Source organism: Trifolium pratense, linkage group LG2 (assembly GCF_020283565.1).
Source record: "Trifolium pratense cultivar HEN17-A07 linkage group LG2, ARS_RC_1.1, whole genome shotgun sequence".
Lineage (NCBI taxonomy): Eukaryota > Viridiplantae > Streptophyta > Magnoliopsida > Fabales > Fabaceae > Trifolium > Trifolium pratense.
In genome coordinates, this window is record NC_060060.1 from 66,639,890 (window position 1) to 66,661,550 (window position 21,661).

The following is a 21,661-nucleotide window of genomic DNA, read 5'->3' on the forward strand; positions in this document are numbered from 1 at the left end:
ACGAGAAATAAGTAACTATTTATATAATAAAACTTCGAAATCGAAATAAAAACATATAAAATATAATAGTAAATTAACTAAATAAATAGCATATTTTTAGGTGTATCAATTATGAGTTTCAATAATACACCCCTGACTTTCAATTTGGAGATCACGCAAGGGCTTAATACACCCCTGACTTACTAGGTACCTGTCAATAATGGAGAACAATTCTGTTAGGATATATAGAATAAAAGATATCTTGCAAGAAAAATAAATAAATTATAACACCACAATAACCCTCCTGGGGAATTTTAAAAATGTGTCTCCCCATACTTGATTTGTTGAGATCCACCAGATGTAGCATTTGAGATGGCCCAAGCAGCCTCTTTTCTTAATATCAAATTCAGCATTTTGAAGCAGGTTCACAAAATGACCAAATATATTGGCCTCAATCAAAGCCTGTTAATTATTAGCAAATTAGGATAAAGGAGTTGAGGAAACGTTCACTACAGTTATAACGCTGTGAACAATATCAAATTATTATCATACAATTCTACTGTACCTGAATCTGTTGTTTATTCCCAGTTGTAATGTTTGGTATGGTCCAACAAGCTTCCTTCTTTGATGCTTTTTTTTTTTATAATTTTTGGTCAGCAGATTAAATAGGCAAGGAAGAGACTGATGACTGATGATAACCTATGGGGCAGATCACTCATACTTTGCAATTTCATGATAGAAATTCATGAAAGATTTCACTTAAAGAGAATAAAGAAGAAAAAATAGAACAGTGTTGTTCATCAGATCAGGAGACCAACTCTACTTCCGTATGTTGCATAGTACTCCAATGTAACACTCTAAAGTCTAATCTATAGGGCGAGTAAGCAACTGAACATACTCTTCATTTTGGTTGTTACAGCATGTAAATTTAAACAATTACTACCACTCAAGTTACGGGTAGAAATGTAACGGGTAGAAAAAAATTGCAAGGACTCGGTTATTTGATTCATAGAGAATAAGCAATTTATGTTTTTATACCTGATCAAAAGGAGGCGGTGGCTTTCCCCTGCAGAAGTTTGAAAGCATCCAGGTAGCATTTCTCATCATAGAAAGCTTGGCAAGTTCATTCAATTGTGCCAAAAGAGGAACCAAGGCTCCATGACCGAGAACAAGATCACGGCATCTGGGAGAATCCCCAGCAACATTTCCTAAAGCCCACACTACCTGAATACCAAAAACCACAGGAGAAGTGTTTAGTTTCCAAGAAAAAGATACCATGGTATGGTACAACTAAAAGGTTTTTCTTTCATTCTTCTGATATCTGTTACACAATAATAAATGAAACCACTCGGCAGAAACGTAATGCATCTACAAAAATTATAAACACACGCGCCAAAATCCAAAATTCTGGCAAAAAACAAGTTTCGTGGTTTTTCAAGGAAAAGTTATTTAGTTTAGAGCTATTCCTTTAATTTCATTTTAATAACACCCAAAAAATATTAGGACCCCAACCTATTTAAAAATTACTAATAATCTCAGTTTCTGCATATTAAAGGTAAATGAAGGTATGTTAAGATATGTTGAATATACTGGTGTTCACGAACATCATCACTAGAAGAAGCAAGGAGCTTCACAAAAATTGTGACAGCCCCATGGTCAGACGTTCCAGAAGCGATATTTGTCAAAGCCCAAACTGCCTCAAACTACACCACAAAATACATGATATTTTAATTATTAGTAATTAATAATTAATTGCTAATTACTAACTAAATACACATATAAAACCCTGCTATACAAACAAACCTGCAACTGTGGAAAATCTTCCCTCAACAGAAACTCAACAAAACGAGAAACTACACCAGTCTGTATAACCTCCTCAGTCGGTGGAGTACGTATGTTTATCAATAAAATGTTTAATAAAACCTCCTCAACTACACCAATCTATATAACCTCCTCAATCGGTGGAGTACGGGTATGGGTGCGGGTACAGGTACCTTAGTACCCACCCTGCCCCATACCCACATAATATATATTTATTTTATATATATTATATATTATTATTATTATTATTATTATTATTATTATTATTATTATTATATAATAACATATGTTTATCAATTTTAAAAAATACAACACTATTAAACTATTACACATTTTTAATAAAATGTTTATCTATAACCTAATACAAACACAATGTAATATGTTAAAAAGAAATGAACTTTAACACGATGTTAATCAAATTTTTGTTTATAATTTTCATGAGTCGACATTAAAAGCTTTTTAGAAAATTAATTATATTAAAACGATATGATATTTTATAATCGATCGATTTATTTTTAGTAAAAATGCGGGTAACGGGTACGGGTACTTTGGTACCCATAGAGAAGAAAGCAGGCAAAAACTACACACTCACCTAGCCCTTTGTATCAAAAGCTTGCCACTAGAGACCGTCAAAATTAATGCGTTTAATTCCCGTTGCAGCTCTCTATGTCAACCACTGCATATTGTAGAAGAAAGGCAAAGTTAATTCATTTAATTTCATATAGCTTTTCAGAGAGTCTGAGAGAACAATGAAGGGTAAACAACACGACTTTGATAAAGAAACCCTGTTGGACAGAATGAATACCAAAAAAAGGACTCAGGAAGTAATTCCAAAAAGAATCATCAAGTCGGTCACACGCAACGAATCTTGTCGATCTTGTCGAATACCTTATGAGAGGGAATCATCAAGTCAGTTCATGCAATGAAGGAGATGTGGTGGCAAGAGCAAGAACAAAGTCAAAATCATTGTGATAAATAAACTACACAAAATCATTCATAAATTAGAATCTACTCGTGAAATTGAAGCTACACTCATTGCTCTTAGAAATTGTGTTCTAAAGCCTGAAAATCAAGTCATGGTAAAAGTGAAGTTAGATAAATTCTGTAATATCTTGCAGTTAGGACTTAGGATTTGACAACCTATGAAGGAAAAAATCCAGAACAAAAAATTCACCTTGCATTAGATCAAGTTGATTAGAAGAGCAGTTGTTTATATCTGGCTTGCAGCTATGCCAGATTGCCAGTGCCCTTGAGGATCAACAACACCTGGTGCCAAAATGTTCTTGATAGGAACGTGGTTGATGAAATGGGCCTTGACTATGGGCCAAAGCCAAAAATGTGGAGAGTATATTCTAGAAGGAAAGGGGAAAGAATGATGAGGTGGCAGTGTGTTGCATGAATTGCATGACCTCTATTAGCTATATAAGAAGTAGTAAAGAGTAAGAATAAGTTAGCTAAGAATTATCTTATTTTCTTGGCAGGGTCACTTATGTGATTTGGGAGCACTCTCCGTGCTTTGTGGGCTAGTAGCAATTTTGCTGTTAGTTTGTTATTCTCTTTCCATTCAGTTTTCTTATTGTAACTCATATTCCATCGCTATTCCAGTAATACAATATCTCCATTCATTCTCACAATTTCATCATTTCTTTATCTAATTCACAAAATTATATTCACATACCTATCAAATTGGTCCGACCTGCCGGATCAGCTACCACTTTGATTGTCGTTAGTAGATGCCAACGAGAGCCACAAAACCTAAGATGGAAGATCGCGTTGAAAAATTGGAAGTCACTGTTGGAGCTTTGGAAGAAACAGTGGGTGGAATGAACGAGACGATGAACTTGTTGATGCTACAAATGCAACAACAAAGTAAGATGATGGCTGAGGTGACGAAAAAACTGGGAATTCCACAACCAACTTCGTCAAGGGAGGATTCAGTTGAGGAGGTTCCACTTCCACCTCCGGCGAGAGCAGAATCGGTCGAAGCGTCGTCTCAGAATGAATCACGCTTAGCGGGTAAAAAGGTGAAGTTACCAGTCTTTGAGGGTGACGATCCAGTCGCGTGGATCACGCGAGCCAAGATCTATTTCGACGTACAGAACACACCAGATGCGTTGAGGGTGAAGCTTTCACGTCTAAGTGTGGATGGTCCTACGATCCATTGGTTCAATTTGTTGCTAGAAACAGAGGACGATTTGTCCTGGGAAAAATTGAAGAAATCCTTGATCGCTCGTTATGGTGGTCGAAGATTGGAAAACCCATTTGAAGAACTATCAACACTGCGTCAAACTGGGAGCGTTGAAGAGTTCGTTGAAGCTAAGGCGAGAGCTACGTCTTCCATTAACTTTTAGTTAATACCTGATGTTTCTTAATTGATGTTGAATTTTTCGTTTGAGGTCAGGTCCACTTTGGCCTTTCCAAAACTTAGCTTCATCAAATGGAACAGGACATGCAACTTGAAGCTTGGGGTTGTAAAGAAGCTGTTTTATCAAGGATTCTGTTTTAAGGTCCGCATTAGGATTACCTGTATTGTACTCAGCCGCCTCGAGATAATCTGCAGCCTAAACATATATTTCATCATGAATACTTCTTAACTGAAAGTTCTAAAAGAAGAAAAGTATATATCAAGATCAATCAATTAAAATCAGGGCAAATTATACTCACTTTGGTTACAGCTCGCAGGACAAAGAGAAAAAGTGAAATACAAATTTCTGACACGATCGGGGTATTTTTGGACTCGATCATACAACAAAGTCAGATTTTGTCCCCACCGGAATAATAAAAAGGAAGGAAAGAAGTTAGCATCTTCTTAATTTATGCTTTGCATTAGATTAACAATTTATATGTTGCCAACTTATTTTTGTGCATATAAAAAAAAAATATAACAGAAGAGTACCTACAAGCTTAAATATGCTATACTGTATTGATATCATTATCATGAAAGCAATGAAAATGTTTCTTTTGAAATAGAAAATTTAAGGCCCCATTGACTTTATGATAACATTTTCTACCCAAATTTTAGAAAATGCTTTCACTTTTCGCATAGTAAATAGGGTCTCAGCTACTTCAGAGAAGAGCCGAGAAAAGTTGAACTAAAGCTTACAAGGGGGTGAAAAGGCAAAACAGTGATGCACTTACGAAAACCACTGGGGACCATATGCTAACAATTGTGAAAGCATTGTGATTATCTGCAAAAATAAAGGCACTTAATAAGCCAATAGCATCAACAGGAAACAAAAAGACATAGCCATAAACTTAAACAAACCACTGCTTACTTTTAGAGACAAAAAACTAAATTTTTCTCTTTTATTATGTCCCTCGTTGGTTTCACAAGTGGCTTGATCTGCAAACCTCAAAAATAAAACATTCAAGTGTACAAGCATATAAGCATGCGTACAGTAGGTACAAGCAACACTATCCACTCACCCACATATGAAATTGTTCTTGACTTATATGCCTATATGTTCTTGTGTGCCTATATGTGTGGTCCAAGACTAAGAACCTCTCACAAGGTCTTGGCATTAAATTTTCCATCATTGAAGGCAATAATTGCTAGACCCTGAAAAGTTGGAATGACGTGAAAAAACATTATGATGCCAAATCAGATATTGCAACAACCGTGAAACTAAATTCTGATTAAAATTATATAAAATCATAAAACAATTTATGGTCAATAACAGCAGATGAGAACAGCAGCGTTTGAGTCTTTGAGGAAATATATTATGACTAGTTAGGACTAAAAGCATGTACAAACCTGGAACATCATGAAAAGAAATATCCACAATCATAATAAGATTGCTCTAGTTCAGTATATGTCAACCAAAAATTCGCCATCTATGAAATGTTTAAACTATTTTGGAATACTAAATAAAAATTAGGAGAAAGTACTTACAAGAAATCGTTGTCTCCGGAGCTTTAAATGTGACTAGGGACACAAAACAAAAACAAAAAAATTAATTATGTTGAATAGATAAATGTACTTCAACTTAAAAGTTAATATGCAATTTCAGTGTTATCTTCTGCATAAAAAAGAATAACCACGATTATAAAGTTGAGAAAAGGCGGTGAAAGTTTACCTCAACTATAGATGATAACCTTGATGAAAGCATGGGGTTAAAATAGTTGGGCCAGATTTCTGTCAACGATTTATTCAGCCATTCACATTGCTCCAATGGTGTGATGGGCTATATGAATAGGAAATTTTAGTCAACTTCATATATAAAGCACATTGGCAATGTCAAAGAAAGAATATGTCGAGAAGATACCGAGTTATTCAATATGATTCACTTCCATTTCTTATCCAATCTAATTAGAGAGATGTAAAGATTCATACAATTTTTCAATCTATAGACCGATTGAAGATTACTGAGGCCGGAAAACATGAAATTAACAAATAACCTTGATGCACTTCATTATTCACATCTCTATCGAGATCTAAGAAAGAAACCAAAGTAGCCATTGCACTAACCTTGACAGATGCATGTCATCTTTAATCTTCACAAGGATAGATGATTGATGATCCGAAAGCACAGTACCTGCAACCTTGAGCTATGCGGCATAGCAAACCTATATAATCTGCTGCATAAACAAGAAAAATCGTGCATAAGTATCAATATCTCACTCTTAGGTTGTGCCTTAGAGTGATATATATATCAACTCGCATATCATTTAGTGATATATATATATATATATATATATATATATATATATATATATATATATATATTGATAGTTATGACATATTTTATAAAAGGAAACGTGGGCAGAAGGATACAGCTAATCATTCCCTTATAGGAATGTTTCCTTATTCAGCGAGGGAAGAGAAAGTAAATCTAGATCTGATTGATTAAATAGGAGAGTGTTTCCCTGCCATTGTTTTTTATGCATGATTTGAGTGGTGAATTTTACCCTAGGAGAGCTAAGGCCTCTCGAAGTGCCTCATTTATCATTTACAGCTTATTTCCTTACATTTTAGTCTTCTGTTTGTATTGTGAGCTAGATCCTACATGAACTCTAGCTATTTCCAGCAATAAGAATTTCTATTCACTACTATATTTTACTGTTTTATTTTATTGATCAATGTTTAATCGAGATCGAGTCCTATCAATTGGTATCCAGAGCCTTGGTTACAATCCAAAATCCAATCACCGAATAGAGAAACGTGTTGATGCGTTAGAACAAAGGATGAGCAAAGCTGAAGTTGCAGTTGAGCAGCTTCGTCAGTTGGTTTTGGAACAACAATCACGACCGCCACCAGTCACGGTGGAGCAGATTCGCGAGCTCATCCTAGAACAACGGGATCGTTGTAACCGTCGTCGGGGGCGACCACGGGAAAGAGATCACCACTATGACGAAGAAGAGGAATGGACCGATAATAGCACGTGGTCGTGGGACTCACAATCTCAACCACAGCAAACTGACGGTGGTAATGATCAGAGTTTCTGTGACGTTGAAGAAGGAATTCATCTCAACAAATTAGAGTTTCAACCAGAAACAGAATTGAAGGTTTGTGAAACTGCGGTGAAGGTTGTAACAGAGAAGATGAGGGTGCTATGTACGACGGAGGAGAACGATTGTGCACCTACACCAACTTTGCAGTCTCGAACACCACCGCTGAACGTCGTTCGATCTACAACGACACTAGTACGGCAAGTTGCGCCGCCCAAACCTCTAGTGGCCAAAAACTTCCAAATCATTGAAGCACCGGTAGCGCACACACAGCTACTAGAGCCAGACCCGTCGGATTCCAACCAATCAGTGATGGTCCTTCCACAACGAGTTCCACTACCTAAACCTCCCGATCCGGAAAATTATGTTCAGGGGAATGGGTCGTTGGCCAAGCTACCACCATCATCGCAGTCACTGACCACCGATTCAGGAGCAGAGATAAGTCCACCACCACAGGCAACACCGGCGAAGATGACCTCTAGATCGACCGAGCAGATCGATCTCACTTCAGTTGAGAAAAATCTGGAAAGACGAAGGGAAAAAAGGTAATTTCTATATTGGGAGGAATTTTAGAAAAACTGGGGGCAAAATGCGGAATCTGTGAATTTGGTACATCTTTTAATCTAATGAACCAGACCCATGTTAATGAGGTTTTGCTTTTTGAGATATTCACCAATTGGGCAGGAGCAAAAATAATAGAGTTGGCCCAATTCAAAACTAACAACTTGTGGGTTCAGAAAAAGGGAAATTCACATATCCCAATTCAAGGGACAGAAGAAAGGTTACTTTACCTTCCTTGTGGTCTTGGTTCACTACTAATAGTGATTAGAGATGTCAAAGTGTTAGATGTGTTAAGGATGTCTACATATGTCATTTCCCAGTGGCAATATAAAGATGTCAAGGCATTAGAGGTGCTACAGATGTTGACATATGCAATAGCCAAGTGGGCATTTACATGTGAGTATGCATGGCATGCAGGGAAGAAAATAGGTGTTCATATTTTCATTCCAAATCATTATGTTGGCACATTGAAGGATATCAATGTTACCAAGGAGCTAAGCAGACCTGTCGTTGTATCTATGGGAGTGGGGAATTCTAATCTAATTAGGATTGATTGTTGGCTCAAACAACACAATAACAAAGTTATACTATCTACTTGTGATGCAATTCAGTCGGGAGCTATTAAACAATTATGGGCACTTGCAATTATATTTCAAACATATGTATTAAAGAAAGGTCATGCCAAAGATCTTGTTGGTGTGGCAAAGGAAGCATGTCAACAGGCCTCTCATAATGGGTTAGATGTGGTTCTAGTTGATATAGCAGAACGTAGACATGATTATGAATATTTTATCTGTGATAACATGCTTGAGTTCAATTCAAGTCTTAAAGACATGGATAAAATTGGGGGTCAACCAATGTTGGTGAAAAAGCTCTTAAATCCAACTATGGACAGCAAGAACAGAGAAAATGGCATAGCACCAGCAGCAATTGTTTTTCATTTAACCATTTTCTCAATAAAGGATGCAGTCTGTGATTTTATCATGCTTCTTGATTTTGTAGAAGAGACGCCACTGGATATACTGATTACTGACAAGTATAGTGGGCCATCAGATGTCAAAAAGTTGAGGCTGAAAATGATGACCGCAGTTGCAAATGAAAGTAACACAGGTGAGATGGTGACAGAGCAGCGTGAATATGATGCCAATGCAGACATTCCAATTGCGAGGAAATCAATTTGGGTGGTTGTGAAGATGGTATTGCAACAGTATGATGTCAAGGTTGTTGTTGTTCCACTTATTCAATTTCTTGAGATGGAAAGGGGCTATTTTATCTCTAAAGCTTTGATGTTTGCAACTATGATATTAAATTCATTAGTGAGGATAATACCATGGGACCCCGGAAAATTCAATGTGTTTAAGGCTAAAGTTGATTGTGAATGTTGTTGGAGAAAATCTTATTCAATCTATGGTTTGCTTAATTGGGTCTATGGCAAACATAATCATTTCCAACCTTTACCAACTAGTTTGAATGAAGAGTGGCAGCTGAAACCAGAACCTGAAGAAGCATTAGATACCAGAAGGAATGCAAGTGGGGAGGTTGAAGTGTTAGTCACGCGGAAAGGACTTCTAGGTGTTGAGAACTCTTGGGAACTAGCTGACAAGATGAGAAAAGAGTTTCCCAGATTCCTCCTTGAGGTCAAGGAGAATTTTGAAGGGGGAGGTATTGATAGTTATGACAGATTTTATAAAAGGAAACGTGGGCAGAAGGATACAGCTAATCATTCCCTTATAGGAATGTTTCCTTATTCAGCGAGGGAAGAGAAAGTAAATCTAGATCTGATTGATTAAATAGGAGAGTGTTTCCCTGCCATTGTTTTTTATGCATGATTTGAGTGGTGAATTTTACCCTAGGAGAGCTAAGGCCTCTCGAAGTGCCTCATTTATCATTTACAGCTTATTTCCTTACATTTTAGTCTTCTGTTTGTATTGTGAGCTAGATCCTACATGAACTCTAGCTATTTCCAGCAATAAGAATTTCTATTCACTACTATATTCTACTGTTTTATTTTATTGATCAATGTTTAATCGTAATCGAGATCGAGTCCTATCATATATATATATATATATATAAATGACTAGAGGTTAAGAAAATCAATGACAAAGGATATTGAATAAAAACGATTAATGGAAAGTACTGGTAATATAACTAATGTAATGAATTAATAAAATAAATACCTCATCATGATTTCTGGTCCAGTAACAGAAAGTGCTAGAAAAATTGTTCCTTGCCAAGCAAAGCTGGAGAGAAGGGTCAAACTTGGTTTGTGTAGCTTCCCGATCTTTCAGCTGTTTCCATACTGGTAAGATCTTTTATGATATTGATAAAAATGCCAACCCCAACAAAAAAAAAATATATTGACAATTTTTTTCTGCATTTAAGAAAAAATATAACAGAAGAATACCTACATGCTTAAATATGCTATACTGTATAGATATCATTAGCATAAAAGCAATGAAAATTTTTCTTTTGAAACAGAAAATTTAAGGCCCCGTTGACTTTATGAAAACATTTTCTATTTGCATTTTTAAAATTAAGGTTGTCAGAACCGGACCGGTCATCGAACCGGCGAGCTCACCGGTTCAAGGTTCAATTGGTCGGACCGGGTTCAATCGGGGTCGAACCGTTTTTAATTAAATATATATTTTAATTAATATATAAATAAAAATATATGAATAATTGTTCAATATTTCATAATTTCACACATTAAAAAGATAAAATATCACAAGTCAAAATAAAATAAAATTTATAATTCAAACCAAATGAAGAATAGATGAAAAACAAAAATCTTTCCTATTCCTACGACGTCGTTGTTTTGTTTCATTTTTTTTTTTTAAAAAAAAAAGTTAAAACGACGTCGTTTGCCCTATTTTTTTTAAAAAAAATAAAAAATCTGCAAAACCGCTTGAACCGCTCGGTCGGTTCACCGGTTCGACCCGGTTCGACCCCGGTTCAAGCGGTTTTTTGCCGGTCGGTTTCATATCCGGTTTTTGCTCAAAACCGAACCGTTTTCATGACCGGTTCACGGTCCGACCGGTCCGACCGGCCGGTCCGGTCCGGTTTTGATAACCTTGTTTAAAATATGTGTGCATTTTAACTTTCTAATAAGATGTGGGACTCTTGAAGTGAACCATTGTCATGGAAAGAAGATAAAATGTTACGTAGGGATGATTTGTTTTTTGGAAATAATGAATTCTTTTTGGCATTTTCATTGTTCCAAAAAGTGCACACCATTTGTTTACTTCAAGAGTAATCTTCGGTCTAAAAAAAAAAAAGAAAAGAGATTCTTATCTCCATGTTAGCAAATTAAAGTGAACACGAATTTTAGAAAATGCTTTCACTTTTCACATAGTAAATAGGGTCTTAGCTACTTCAGAGAAGAGGAATAAAAGATTTACCATATTTGTAGCTTCGTCAACTAGGTAATCAGCAGCTATATGAACTTATATGGTCTTGACCCTTCACAGGTTGCTCAAAAGCACGGCAGGAACAAAAGCTCTGGAGAAAAGCAAGCAGGATAAAGTTCCATCTAAAATAAAACAATGGTTTTTCCCAAAAAATAAATAAATAAATAAATAAACCAACTGTACACCAACTAAAGAAATTTTAAAACCATTGCCGTTTACATCAAAATTTTAAATAATACAGTCAACACATGGAATAATGAATGGATTTCTAAATGTAGGTCTCATTAATAAAGAGGTTTCTTGGATATACAAACCTAAGATCCGGTAAACATTCATTAAAAGCCCTTGTGTCTTCATCATCCCATATGGGTTCAACAACAGAATCTTACCCGGCAGCAGAAGAAACAGCCTCCTCACCACTAGTTACCCTTGTTGTGTGGCCATCCTCCAGAATTACAGGAGGCTGCATATCAAGTGCTTCAGCTAATCTGTAACAAGACAACCATAATACAGCACAGAAGAATTAAATGGAATAATTAGAGACATCAAAGCAACATATTCCACTTATAAAATCGTCGGCATGAATGAAACTTCAAAATTTTATAACATGTAAAACAAAAGTATCTTGCAGAGACATTACAAATTATCTATTTTTATCAATTTTGGGGGAACCTCGATGAGAGAGATAAAGTCCACCTTAGTCTTAACTCAGTATATATGAAAGAAAATGTACTTATGTTTCCAACCAACTGAATGGCCAAAATATATACAAATAACGCACTGAAAGGCCAAAATATGCATGGGCAACCATACATGTAAACCTTAAATTGGGTTCATAGTACTTTTTGCAAAAACATATGTAAATAATAGATATACAAAACGAAGTAGCCATTTGACATGTAAACATGAAAAGTCAACTATACGAAAGCAACTTACGATGAGACATTGTGGTACAAATGATCATAGGATTTACGAAGTTTTTCATATGTAGCGAGCTTTTCATCGCTAAGCTCGCCTTTTGCATTCAAAATCTTAGAATTCTCATGCTCCATTAATCGAAGTGACGGTCAAGAAATTAAAGACATCAATGATTACAAGGACAAACAAAACCATTTGCACATATTTGATGGAAAAATGTAGCTAGAAAAGAGAAGGTGAAGACAAACAATAATAAAGAATGTTTACAAATAAAGAAATGCTTACAGAATGCTCGGACTGTAGTCAGATTTTACATAAGCCTGAAGACTAAAATAGTGCACATTTCTAGACTCATTATCCAGCCTAGCAATAACCAATCGGCTTTCTCAAATTTGGTTTTTGTTAAGAACATATGAAATGACTATCTATTTTGAAATTTAAAATAAAGGAACTAAAAACTACAGTGCTAATTAGATTAAGAAGAATTAAAACTCACTTCTTAGTAGGCTGGGTAGAGTTTTCCACTAGAAGATCTCTTATCTTCTCATTGTAAACCTCCAACATACTAACATGTAAGTCATACTTCATTACACCCTTTCTCTCTTCGGATATCCTAAACAATTCTTCAAGTGTTCGGTAATTAACTCCCCTCTCTTCTGGTGTTCCCTCCATTGTAAATGTTTTACTAGTTCCAGTTTGCCCATAAGCAAATATACAGACATTAAAACCATCCTTTACTGATGTAGCAATAGGTTTAGATTGAGAAAAAACAGCCTCTGCATCATTATCAAATAACACACATTTGACCAGCTTCGAGAATGAAAATGAAATATTTAATGCAACGATATCAAAAGTTGCAACTCCTAATATACCTTACCTTGGTTATTGAATGAAAATGCGAAATTTCTCAGTGAGCATTTGAACCAAACAGTTATTTGTATCACAAAAAAGAAAAAAAAAATAAAGTCAATTGTGTGGGGATAGAAGAGTAAATTAGTAATTTCCATAGAAATATTTAACATTAACATATATGTGTGGAAGTATAACTAGACCAGAAATACAGACACACACACCAGAGAAAGATATTCCTAACCTGCATTTACGGCTTCTTGCAACGTTTCAAGTACCGTATGCAAGGAAACCATATGATGCCTGGAAACCATATTAAGTTAACTACACAGCAACAATAGCAAAATATATTCGAAAAAGGGATTTCTATTGTACAGTACATGATTAAGAAGATCCGTGAGGGATGAAAATAAACCGAATAACTGTGGTTGGACAATTACTTTCTTTGCTTTAGGTAGAAGTTGAGCAAATGCCCTGCAGGCACCTACTTTTACAGGTGGAGACCTGTCAGATTAAAAGTTAGAAGAAAGCTTGATGTACAAAGAATACAAATTGACACGTGTTTGCTTACACATTCATTATAATTGCCTTCAGTGCAGCATCAAGAGAGTGCTCTAGTACTTGATTGCTTATTTGTAAATTAAGAGAAGTTAAAAGTTTGACAGAGAAGGAGTGCCTATCTGAGAAAATAAAATAGGACAGAAAATAGTTACCACAAAGGAGAATTTGGCAACTGTAGTAAAGATACGAGCATATAGAAAGCGGTATTCCAGAGAATCTGTCACAAAAAAAGAGGGAAAGTTAAATAAATACACACACGCGCATATGCATGCATCATAACTGAAGCATAACGGAAGCTTAAGGAAGCATTTGAGAAATGACCTATTAGAAAGTCCTCGGCAACAATCTGTTCAATCATGTTCTTTAAGTTACTTGTCCGAAACCCTGACTCCTATATGAAAAACATAAAATATATATCAAAGTATAAGTATATCTCAGTGCAAAATATAACCCAGTTATTGAAAATGGAGATATAAATTTTAAGCATGTATATCAGCCCATAAGAATTAAGAAAACTGAAATCAATATCGTGTACATGTTTCTCAAGGAGCTGTTCTGAAAGAGAGGACAAGGCAAAAAGAGTAGCTTCTCTTATCTGACACAATTAATATGTATAGCACTGACTTTAGACATTTACATTTTCCTACTTCATCAGCTAACTTCCTCTTTAGACCAGCAAAACTTTTCTGCCCTGGATGAAAACCAAAATCAGCTGCAGATTTAGATCATGTTTGAATTAACAGCTTAACTATGCACTTGTAGCATGTGCGCTTATATATCAACTATTTTTATAAAAAAATAATAAAATGAAGTGAAGTTGTTTTTATGTAAACAATAAGCTGCGTTCATAAACAATTTGGAGAACTAATAAAAATAAGCTAGAAATAGTTCATAAACAATGTAGTACATTTGCTTTATGAAAATTTTCTTTCTTTTGATCTTTCTGATTTGCAAGTATTAAAATGCAAGTTGCATTAGTAATTGATAATTAATCAAGAAAAACTACCCAGGTCTAAAAAAACATTACCTTTTGACTACTTGAAGGCTATCATGTAACTTCTTTGTTTCCTTCTCGTCGTGTTTGGCCTTTTCTTCCTTTTATTATGACAAATTTACGGGTTTCAGTAATTAAAGAAAACACTGTTATTCTTATTGAAAGCAACCTTATACTTTAACATACCATTTGTTTGTACTTAAACAGCTCACTGAGGTCTACTTGTTTGCGAACTGGGCCACTCTCAATTCCAGAACACATGTGGCAAAATTCAGGGAATACAGAAGATACAAATATTAATGAGATATCATTCTGCAAGAATGTGTTCTAGTCGAAAAGAAAATCAAATGTAAGGAATGTGGGCCTGCTTTGGAAGCAAGGGCAGAAATAACATCACCTAGTGCCGAAATAATGGAACATCCAGTAGAATAACAGAATTACAACAAAAATGACAAACTATAACTGTAATATATTAAGCACCATCCTATTACATCTTGATCCATCAAAAACTAAACTTTTTGATGTGCCTGACCTATAATTTCCATCCATTTCTGCAGCGGGAAATATTGTAAATCACATGCATTAATTATCATACTTGGTTTCCAGAAAATTTTCACAAAACTTGGGCATAACATGAAGGATATTTGGCAAATGACATGGCTTCTAAAGCAATCACAATTCACAATACCTGATTTGGGAGCTGCATCAAACGCTAAATATATTCATCCCTCTTTTGTGCATCAGACTCTGCTTGAATAATATGAGAATCATATGAGCGACCTACAATTTTAAAAAATATAACTTATTGGTGCTAAACAAAATGAATTGCTAATGGAAGATTTGTGTGGCCAGTTTAACAAGAAAATAAATTGTATACTGAAATTCTTGAGAAACTTCTAGACACTGCTGTAAAATCAGAAAGATAATCTTTAATCTAGGTTTAAGAAAGAATTGGACATACCTCCCAGACCCTAATATATTTTGATTCTGAAGAAGCCGTCTGCATGAGTGCGCAACTATTTTTTGGCTTAAAAATAAGTAATTTACTCCTTTTCCATTAATAATCGTGTTTCCAATTTCCAGGTGTCGCAGCTTGAAAAAAGTATTCCAGATTTTAAGAAAATGAATTTGGAGCTATTCTTTTCTGAGACAAGTCCCACGGTACTCAAGGTTATGGAGGATTTTCACGTCGAGATTATAACATATGAAGACATGTAATCATTATATCCATATTAGGAAAAACACAAGTCCCACATTGAATAGAGATAAGGCCTTAAATGTGTTTGTAAAGAGTGGCACCTCAACTTACAAGCCATAATAGAGACATTACTCCAAGGTACAATTGTGGCTTGTAAAATGACAGGTGACACTCTTTATAAAAACTTAATGACCCTACAATCAATTTACTGATTTTCTGAATGTGATGTTATGATTAAATTTGATAATTTTCCATTCATTTACTTTAGAAATCGTCGAAGGTTAGTCAAGGGGAAAAGAGTTGCAGGAAGTAAAATTGAAAAGTTGGTGGATGAATTTCCACAGGCTATCTTCTCTTCAGGTATGGTTGTATTGGCTGTCCATTGTGTTTTTTTCCTTCAAAAATACTTGTGAGAAGGAATTCAGATCAGATTGTGGAAAAAAAAGGCTTTATGTTTCTCTAATCTGCCATACATACATGCATAAAATGAAGGAAAAAATCAATATATTCAGATTTTGCTGAAATCTGAGCGAAACAGTGCTTTAATATGAACTAGAAAGTGAGTAGTTCCTTCAATAGAACGGAGGAAATTCTTCCCCTAACTATTTTTATCAAACTTTGTCCGGTTTAATGTCATTTTCCTGCGTTATTTGAATAAGCTCTGATTTGTAAGCATTCTATTTGCAGAAAAGATAAATGATGATAAAGAATTACCTGGTGCAGCTTTATTATGCTTCTCTTTCACTCCTAAAAATGTGTACTCAGCCTGCTCGAGATAATCTACAGCCTAAAGTGAAACATAGGTTGCATCATGAACACTTCTTAACTGAAAGTTCTAAAAGAAGTAAAGTATATATCAAGATCAATCAATTAAAATCAGGGCAAATTATACTCACTTTGGTTACTGCTCGCTGGACAAAGAGAAAAGTGAAATACAAATATCAGACATGATCGGCGTATTTTAGGACTCGATCATACAACAAAGTCAGATTTTGTCCCCAATAGAATAATAAAAAGGAAGGAAAGAAGTTAGTATCTTCTTAATTTAGGCTTTGCATTAGAGTAACAATTTATATGTTGCCAATTTATTTTGTGCATATAAGAAAAAAAAATATAACAAAAGAGTACCTACATGCTTAAATATGCTATACTGTATTGATATCATTATCATGAAAGCAATGATAACAGAAGAGTACCTACATGCTTAAATATGCTACACTATCTTGATATCATTATCATGAAAGCAATGAAAATGTTTCTTTTGAAACAGAAACTTTAAGGCCCCGTTGACTTTATGAAAACATTTTCTAGTTGCATTTTCAAAATATGTTCATTTTAACTTGCCAATAAGATGTGGGACTCTCTTGAAGAGAACCATTGTGATGGAAAGAAGATAAAATGTTAGGTAGTGATTTATATTTGGAAATAATGAATTATTTTTGGCATTTTCATTGTTCCAAAAAAAGCACACACTTTGTCTACTTCAAGAGTAATCTTCGGTCAAAAAAAAAAAAAAAAGTCTCTTATCTCCATGTTAGCAAATTAAAGTGAACACAAATTTTAGAAAATGCTTTCACTTTTCGCATAGTAAATAGGGTGTCAGCTACTTCAGAATAGAGGAATAGAAGATTTACCATATTTGTAGCTTCTTCAACTAGGTAATCGCAGCTATATGTACTGATATGGAGGAGTGGAGACCTGATATCAATTTATACAAAATCTTTTCCTCCTGACACGATTCTTGCGAAAGATCTACAAAACAGAAACCTTTCTTGTTATAAAATATACACACCAAAAAGCTTGGAGATTTTGCATAATACCGCAGACATCAGTTTTGTTTCCGAAGACAACTTACATTTGGGGCAGTTCTCAGAGTAGACAACATCCCATATCCTTCTTGCAGATGGAGTGGTGTAACCAGTATATCTTTCAGGATTCAGTTGAAGACTCGCATGTGTCATCTCACCTTTAAATGCAACCATTTAGACAATCATTTTTCTAAAAATAAGTTTAAAACATTATAGGATGATTTAATTGGATATGTATCAGTGTAAAAATAAATTATTCACATGGTGCTACTAATTACCTCTTAAAAAGGTAAACTTAAAAAGTTATTGTTAGAAATCCCACATTGGCTAGAGATATGGTAAAGATAGCCTTTATAAGTGTAAAGCAATCCTCAACTCTCAAGCTAGCTTTTGTGGTTGAGTATAGGCCTCCCAAATTCTAATATGGTATCAGAGCCTATCCTAGATCCGTTTGTTGTTTGTTGTGGAGACCTCCCATATTTGGGTCACCCGTTGTTGTTTATCCCACGTTCCAGCTTGTTCAGTTCTGGACGTGAGGGGGTGTGTTAGAAGTCCACATTGGCTAAAGATATGGTAAAGATAGCCTTTATAAGTGTAGCTTGCAACTCTCAAGCTAGCTTTTGTGGTTGAGTATAGGCCTCCAAAATTCTAATAGTTACTTATGATAAACAACAATGATAAACATAAATTATTCACATTTGAAAATTGCCAACCTGCTAGAGTTCAAGTTCGGCGGCAATTATCAGCTGGTCAAATCTAACTTACAATTGCAAGCTTTGAGGAGCAGAAAGATCAGGTCGGTGTGGTTGGTCCCGATATTTAGTAAGATTAGCCAAATGATGGTTTCTTGTGATCAGGTCAGCCTTGTGATTTCACAATTTGTGAGGGATACCCATTTAGGAAAGGACAGCAGATTCTAGTTCTCCATTATGCTTCTAATTTAGGAGAGATATTCTTATTAATATATATCTCAAATGACTGGAAAATAGAGAGAGAAAATTATAACAAAAGAAGTGGCAAAAACAAAATTAAGGGACTGAAGTGAATGAGCAAGTCAATGGAAGGTGGGAATTGAAAGAAAAAAAAATTGTTGGAATTTAAGGCCCCGTTGACTTTATGAAAACATTTTCTATTTGCATTTTTAAAATATGTGTTCATTCTCGAAGCAGTTATTTGAACCAAACAGTTATTTGTATCACAAAAAAGAAAAAAAAAATAAAGTCAATTATGTGGGGATAGAAGAGTAAATTAGTAATTTCCATAGAAATATTTAACATTAACATATATGTGTGGAAGTATAACTAGACCAGAAATACAGACACACACACCAGAGAAAGATATTCCTAACCTGCATTTACGGCTTCTTGCAACGTTTCAAGTACCGTATGCAAGGAAACCATATGATGCCTGGAAACCATATTAAGTTAACTACACAGCAACAATAGCAAAATATATTCGAAAAAGGGATTTATATTGTACAGTACATGATTAAGAAGATCCGTGAGGGATGAAAATAAACCGAATAACTGTGGTTGGACAATTACTTTCTTTGCTTTAGGTAGAAGTTGAGCAAATGCCATGCAGGCACCTACTTTTACAGGTGGAGACCTGTCAGATTAAAAGTTAGAAGAAAGCTTGATGTACAAAGAATACAAATTGACACGTGTTTGCTTACACATTCATTGTAATTGCCTTCAGTGCAGCATCAAGAGAGTGCTCTAGTACTTGATTGCTTATTTGTAAATTAAGAGAAGTTAAAAGTTTGACAGAGAAGGAGTGCCTATCTGAGAAAATAAAATAGGACAGAAAATAGTTACCTTGCTCTTTTGGACTCCTAAACGAACTTAAAGGCCAGTTTCTTTATCTCTTTCGGCCTAAAATGTAGTCAAAATGCAGATTAGTTGTTAATATTAGGAACAAATATATTTTGGAGTAGAAAGACCAAATAGCAACAAAAAGTTTAAGATAAAATATAACCAGAATGTGGTGAAAAAGGTCATTGTGCTTAATGACTTTATCTTCCCTTAAAGGACAAACTTCTAGCCAATCCAATGCAAAAAACTTCAATGCAATTCCGCCATTTCCATTGTAGACACCAATCTACAAAAGTGAAGACAAACTCAAACCATAAAACTAAAGCAAGAGATTTAACAACTAAAAATATGCATATAATTAAATGCATAGTATTCCAGTATTATTGAACTCATGATTTAAAACTAAATATATCATTGAACTCATGATTTAAAACTAAATATGCATATAATTAAATGCATAGTATTCCAGTAAAGTAATTATATTAATCAAATGGTTCAATGTTTTCAAAACAAAAAATTATTGACATTGGGAAATGTCACCTATTAGAATCTATACTACATTTCCTCTAACACGCGTCGGGTGCTTTCATCAGTTGTACTTTCATCAACATGAATGAAAGCAACCCGGAGATTCCTGTTAGCAATGATAAGGTTTGGTGTAACAAAATATTTTTTAAAAAAAACAAAAAAAGCAATGACAAAGAAATTATGCTTTCTAAACGCTATGTAACTATGAAATAAAAGTTAATTGAGAAAACTCACCAATAGCATCTTCACCTAAATATGTACCAGCGTCACATTTGTAATCTAAAATGCCACAAATAAGATGGCACTCATCAACATCCCCCCGAATTATAACGGCATTTACACCACAGAAACCATAATACAAACAAATTAACAACCTCAATGGCTTCCAGTGAACACCACAGGAAGGATTAAATAGAAAATTATTTCCACGAAGAAAAAAAATTAGGTTAATATATGCGCTGCACTATGAAAGGTCATTGAATCTTCTGAGATTCTAGAATTTATAATAATTATCAGTTAGCGCTTCCCAGTAGAACTATCACTGACTACCCAACAGTTTTTTGACTACTCTAACAATTATAGCACATGCAAAAATATCACAGCAGAAAAGATACAGCAAAAACATGCAATACACAAACATATACACACACAAAGATAGATACCCTCAAATTTCAAATATGCAATTCATATTTGACATTAGGTAGCATCTAAAGCACACTTCAGTTCTATAAAAAAATTTATGCAACATTCTATAAAATATGCAGGAAAGCAGTAATGCTTGACTACCATACATACTAAGCTATACTGTCAGTCTTGACTAGGGGTGTCCAATGGATGGATATCCAATCCCACAGTACAAATATTTTTTAATGATATAATCAGTTCCATTATGTTTAGTTATGTTTTTAATAAACCAATAGCATATTCAAACATAATTACCTTGGAATGCAATATGACGTAGTTTGATAGATTCCACATTCCGCCTAAACGAAGCTCTTAGTGAACATTGCACGATTAATAAATGTACCATTATGTATTGTATATTTCCCTGTCTTCAAGTAGTGCTTGTAATTGTTGCTGCAGGACAAACGAACAAGGATATCAAAAGTGCATAAGGAGGATGAAAACCAAATCATATTCTGTCAAAAAGAGAATTAAAGGGGATTCATACAAAGAGAATTAAAGGTCCTAATTGACAATTGTAAAAGAAATTTGAACATAGTGGCATAAAGAACTGGAATATTAGATATAAAATTTTAAGCACACACATGTTGACATTCAATGTATGATCTCCTTAATTTGCTATCAGACTTTGTACCGAACTTTTTCACAGGTGTGTCAATCTGTTTTTCCTGCAAAGACAACTCATTTTAGATATACCGTTCAACATAAAAGTTGGCATGCTATAGAAAGAGAATGTAGATAAGAGTAGAAACTAATGCACTTACAGTAGCTGTCTGATCTTCTACCAAATGGTGACCACTATGCAAATCCATTGGAAGTATATATATGTGGCGGTAACTGCAAAAGAACAAAAAACATTTTGAGATGAAGAAAAATAGAAAAGTCAATTTAGTTATTAACAGTCTACTCACGGTTGACGCCTAGCCGCCATTCCAGCATGGGCTTTAAACTGGGAAGGGCTTATCTTTTTACCTGTGAACAAAAATCATAAAGCTTATCTTAGCACTTTCACTCCGGTAGGTATATGAACATACCTCTACATCACAACAACCACAGACTATACCATTTCCTTGTTTGTAACTTACAAGTAG

General features: G+C 34.8%; 2 protein-coding genes and 3 long non-coding RNA genes across 6 annotated transcripts; all 5 read right to left on the reverse strand.

The window, feature by feature from the left end:
* Positions 1-163: 163 nt before the first annotated feature.
* LOC123905258 (importin subunit alpha-2-like) lies at positions 164-2,133 on the reverse strand. The gene is made up of 6 exons (XM_045954874.1): positions 2,130-2,133; positions 1,783-1,910; positions 1,584-1,682; positions 1,018-1,203; positions 316-441; positions 164-190 (listed from the first exon to the last, which is right to left on the reverse strand). The coding sequence occupies exons 1-6, from the start codon at positions 2,131-2,133 to the stop codon at positions 164-166; spliced, it is 570 nt and encodes a 189-aa protein (XP_045810830.1).
* Positions 2,134-2,434: 301 nt separating this feature from the next.
* Positions 2,435-3,052, reverse strand: LOC123906396. 2 transcript variants are annotated; one of them, XR_006808869.1, is made up of 3 exons: positions 2,975-3,052; positions 2,689-2,862; positions 2,435-2,476 (listed from the first exon to the last, which is right to left on the reverse strand). It is a non-coding gene; the product is annotated as an uncharacterized LOC123906396 (long non-coding RNA). The 2 variants fall into 2 exon arrangements; XR_006808870.1 differs by having other exon boundaries at positions 2,606-2,862.
* A 2,156-nt stretch (positions 3,053-5,208) lies between these two features.
* Positions 5,209-13,537, reverse strand: LOC123906397. The gene is made up of 9 exons (XR_006808871.1): positions 13,364-13,537; positions 13,012-13,286; positions 12,631-12,910; positions 11,531-11,704; positions 11,208-11,338; positions 6,269-6,378; positions 5,877-5,984; positions 5,693-5,725; positions 5,209-5,359 (listed from the first exon to the last, which is right to left on the reverse strand). It is a non-coding gene; the product is annotated as an uncharacterized LOC123906397 (long non-coding RNA).
* A 1,522-nt stretch (positions 13,538-15,059) lies between these two features.
* LOC123906398 lies at positions 15,060-19,143 on the reverse strand. The gene is made up of 8 exons (XR_006808872.1): positions 19,029-19,143; positions 18,873-18,951; positions 17,592-17,702; positions 17,371-17,488; positions 16,633-16,647; positions 16,451-16,523; positions 15,227-15,318; positions 15,060-15,089 (listed from the first exon to the last, which is right to left on the reverse strand). It is a non-coding gene; the product is annotated as an uncharacterized LOC123906398 (long non-coding RNA).
* A 245-nt stretch (positions 19,144-19,388) lies between these two features.
* On the reverse strand, positions 19,389-21,632 carry LOC123905259. Its single transcript, XM_045954875.1, has 6 exons — positions 21,482-21,632; positions 21,335-21,407; positions 21,155-21,238; positions 20,876-21,025; positions 19,522-19,644; positions 19,389-19,418 (listed from the first exon to the last, which is right to left on the reverse strand). Exons 1-6 carry the CDS (start codon positions 21,499-21,501, stop codon positions 19,389-19,391), a joined length of 480 nt encoding a protein of 159 aa, XP_045810831.1. The 5' UTR covers positions 21,502-21,632.
* Between the last annotated feature and the right edge of the window lie 29 nt (positions 21,633-21,661).

Excerpts from the sequence above, each read along its gene's own strand:
- LOC123905258 (XM_045954874.1), bottom strand. Across the intron at positions 1,683-1,782 it reads AAGATTTTCCACAGTTGCAG|TTTGAGGCAGTTTGGGCTTT; the intron begins GTTTGTTTGTAT and ends TTTGTGGTGTAG. Across the intron at positions 442-1,017 it reads CACCGCCTCCTTTTGATCAG|GCTTTGATTGAGGCCAATAT; the intron begins GTATAAAAACAT and ends AATAATTAACAG.
- LOC123905259 (XM_045954875.1), bottom strand. The coding sequence starts at position 21,501 with ATGGCGGCTAGGCGTCAACC. Across the intron at positions 21,408-21,481 it reads ATGGCGGCTAGGCGTCAACC|TTACCGCCACATATATATAC; the intron begins GTGAGTAGACTG and ends GTTCTTTTGCAG. Across the intron at positions 21,239-21,334 it reads TAGAAGATCAGACAGCTACT|GAAAAACAGATTGACACACC; the intron begins GTAAGTGCATTA and ends TTGTCTTTGCAG.